The sequence below is a fragment of the Austrofundulus limnaeus genome, unplaced genomic scaffold (assembly GCF_001266775.1).
Source record: "Austrofundulus limnaeus strain Quisiro unplaced genomic scaffold, Austrofundulus_limnaeus-1.0 Scaffold1957, whole genome shotgun sequence".
NCBI lineage: Eukaryota > Metazoa > Chordata > Actinopteri > Cyprinodontiformes > Rivulidae > Austrofundulus > Austrofundulus limnaeus.
This window is the reverse complement of record NW_013954359.1, coordinates 32,262-33,517: the sequence shown is the minus strand read 5'-3', so window position 1 is coordinate 33,517 and position 1,256 is coordinate 32,262. Positions and strand designations below refer to the sequence as shown.

Sequence of the window (1,256 nt, the reverse complement as noted above, 5' to 3'; positions counted from 1 at the left end):
TTAGCAGAGCACAGCAGACAGTCTGCTGGTTTGTTTCCTCCGTGCCGATCTTAAAATATCTCCAAACTGCTGACATTATGCCGTCATCGTTCTTCTTCTGTTATTCGGGGGTGCGGTTGGAAATAACTTGTCAGTGCATTAGCGCCCCCGCCTGGTATGGATTGTTTACCCTTTATGCTGCAGCGCAGCACAGGAGGGGATAAAAGTGGTATCGGTTAAGAGTATCGGCCGGCTTTTACGAGTACGAGTACTTGATGCTGGTATCGGTATCGGGACACCCCTAATTGACTTTTTTGAGCTTAACATCACGTTCTAATAATAATAATAACAATAATAATAATAAATTTAATTTGTAACACACTTTTCATTAGTAAAAATCTCAAAGTGCTACAAGTGGCAGGAGATTAAAGATGTAAAATCAGGAACAATTAAAAAAGAAACTCATTTTTTTAAAGTACTAATAAAAGTACTACCTGTGTTGGAGGCGGGGGCTGCGAGTAGGTGGGTATAATGCAGAGTGGGTGCCCTGAAAGCTCCCCTGAGCTTTGAGTCCTGGTTTGGGGATGGGCTGACCTTTGACCTCCTCCTCCATCTTCTTCCACTGCTTCCTCGCCAACAGAAAATCCAAATGTTCTGTGGAGACGTTCTCGCTGAKGGTCTCCTGTTGCACACAGAAATCTAAAGGAATCTGACAACACATCACATCATGTTGACAAGCCAAGACCAATAAAGACCTTCTCAAACTTTGTGTTTTTAAAATACACAGTTTGAAATAAGCAGCAGGAGAGTGTTGCAGGTGGAAGGAGGTCTGGGTTTCCCTCCTGAACCTGTTGATTTAACAGCTGAATGTACTGCAGAATGAACCGAACTGAAACAGACCCTGTGTTTCTGGCTTTGGCTTGAACCACTGTGTAAAACATATGGTGTCCTGAAATTAGTTTTGTTGTGACTTGGTGATAAATAAATAAAACAGTAATTACCGTAATTATTCGTGTATAATACGATCTCATGTATAATACGATCTCATGTATAATATGATCTCATGTATAATATCTCATGTATAATACGACCCCCCCTTTTTTTAGCTTAAAAAGCATAAAAAATTTAATCCTCAAACTACCTCCAATTTCATCCAGACTTGAAGATTTTTCAGCCTTTGCAGTCTTTATACATATCAGTAAAATGATCATTTTATTTTAACAACATATGTACTAAAAGGTATTTTGACAACAAATATATATCAGCTGTAGCAGCAT

General features: G+C 39.3%; 1 protein-coding gene across 4 annotated transcripts in view; it reads right to left on the bottom strand.

The window, feature by feature from the left end:
* LOC106536753 (uncharacterized) overlaps nt 1-1,256 on the bottom strand; it is a gene marked incomplete at its 5' end in the record, with an annotated part of 12,828 nt that overhangs the window by 9,560 nt on the left and 2,012 nt on the right. For 2 of the 4 annotated variants that reach the window (XM_014034074.1, XM_014034077.1), the window contains 1 exon segment: nt 474-688. In XM_014034074.1, coding sequence (XP_013889528.1) covers nt 474-688 — 215 coding nt within the window. 4 annotated transcript variants of the gene reach the window in all.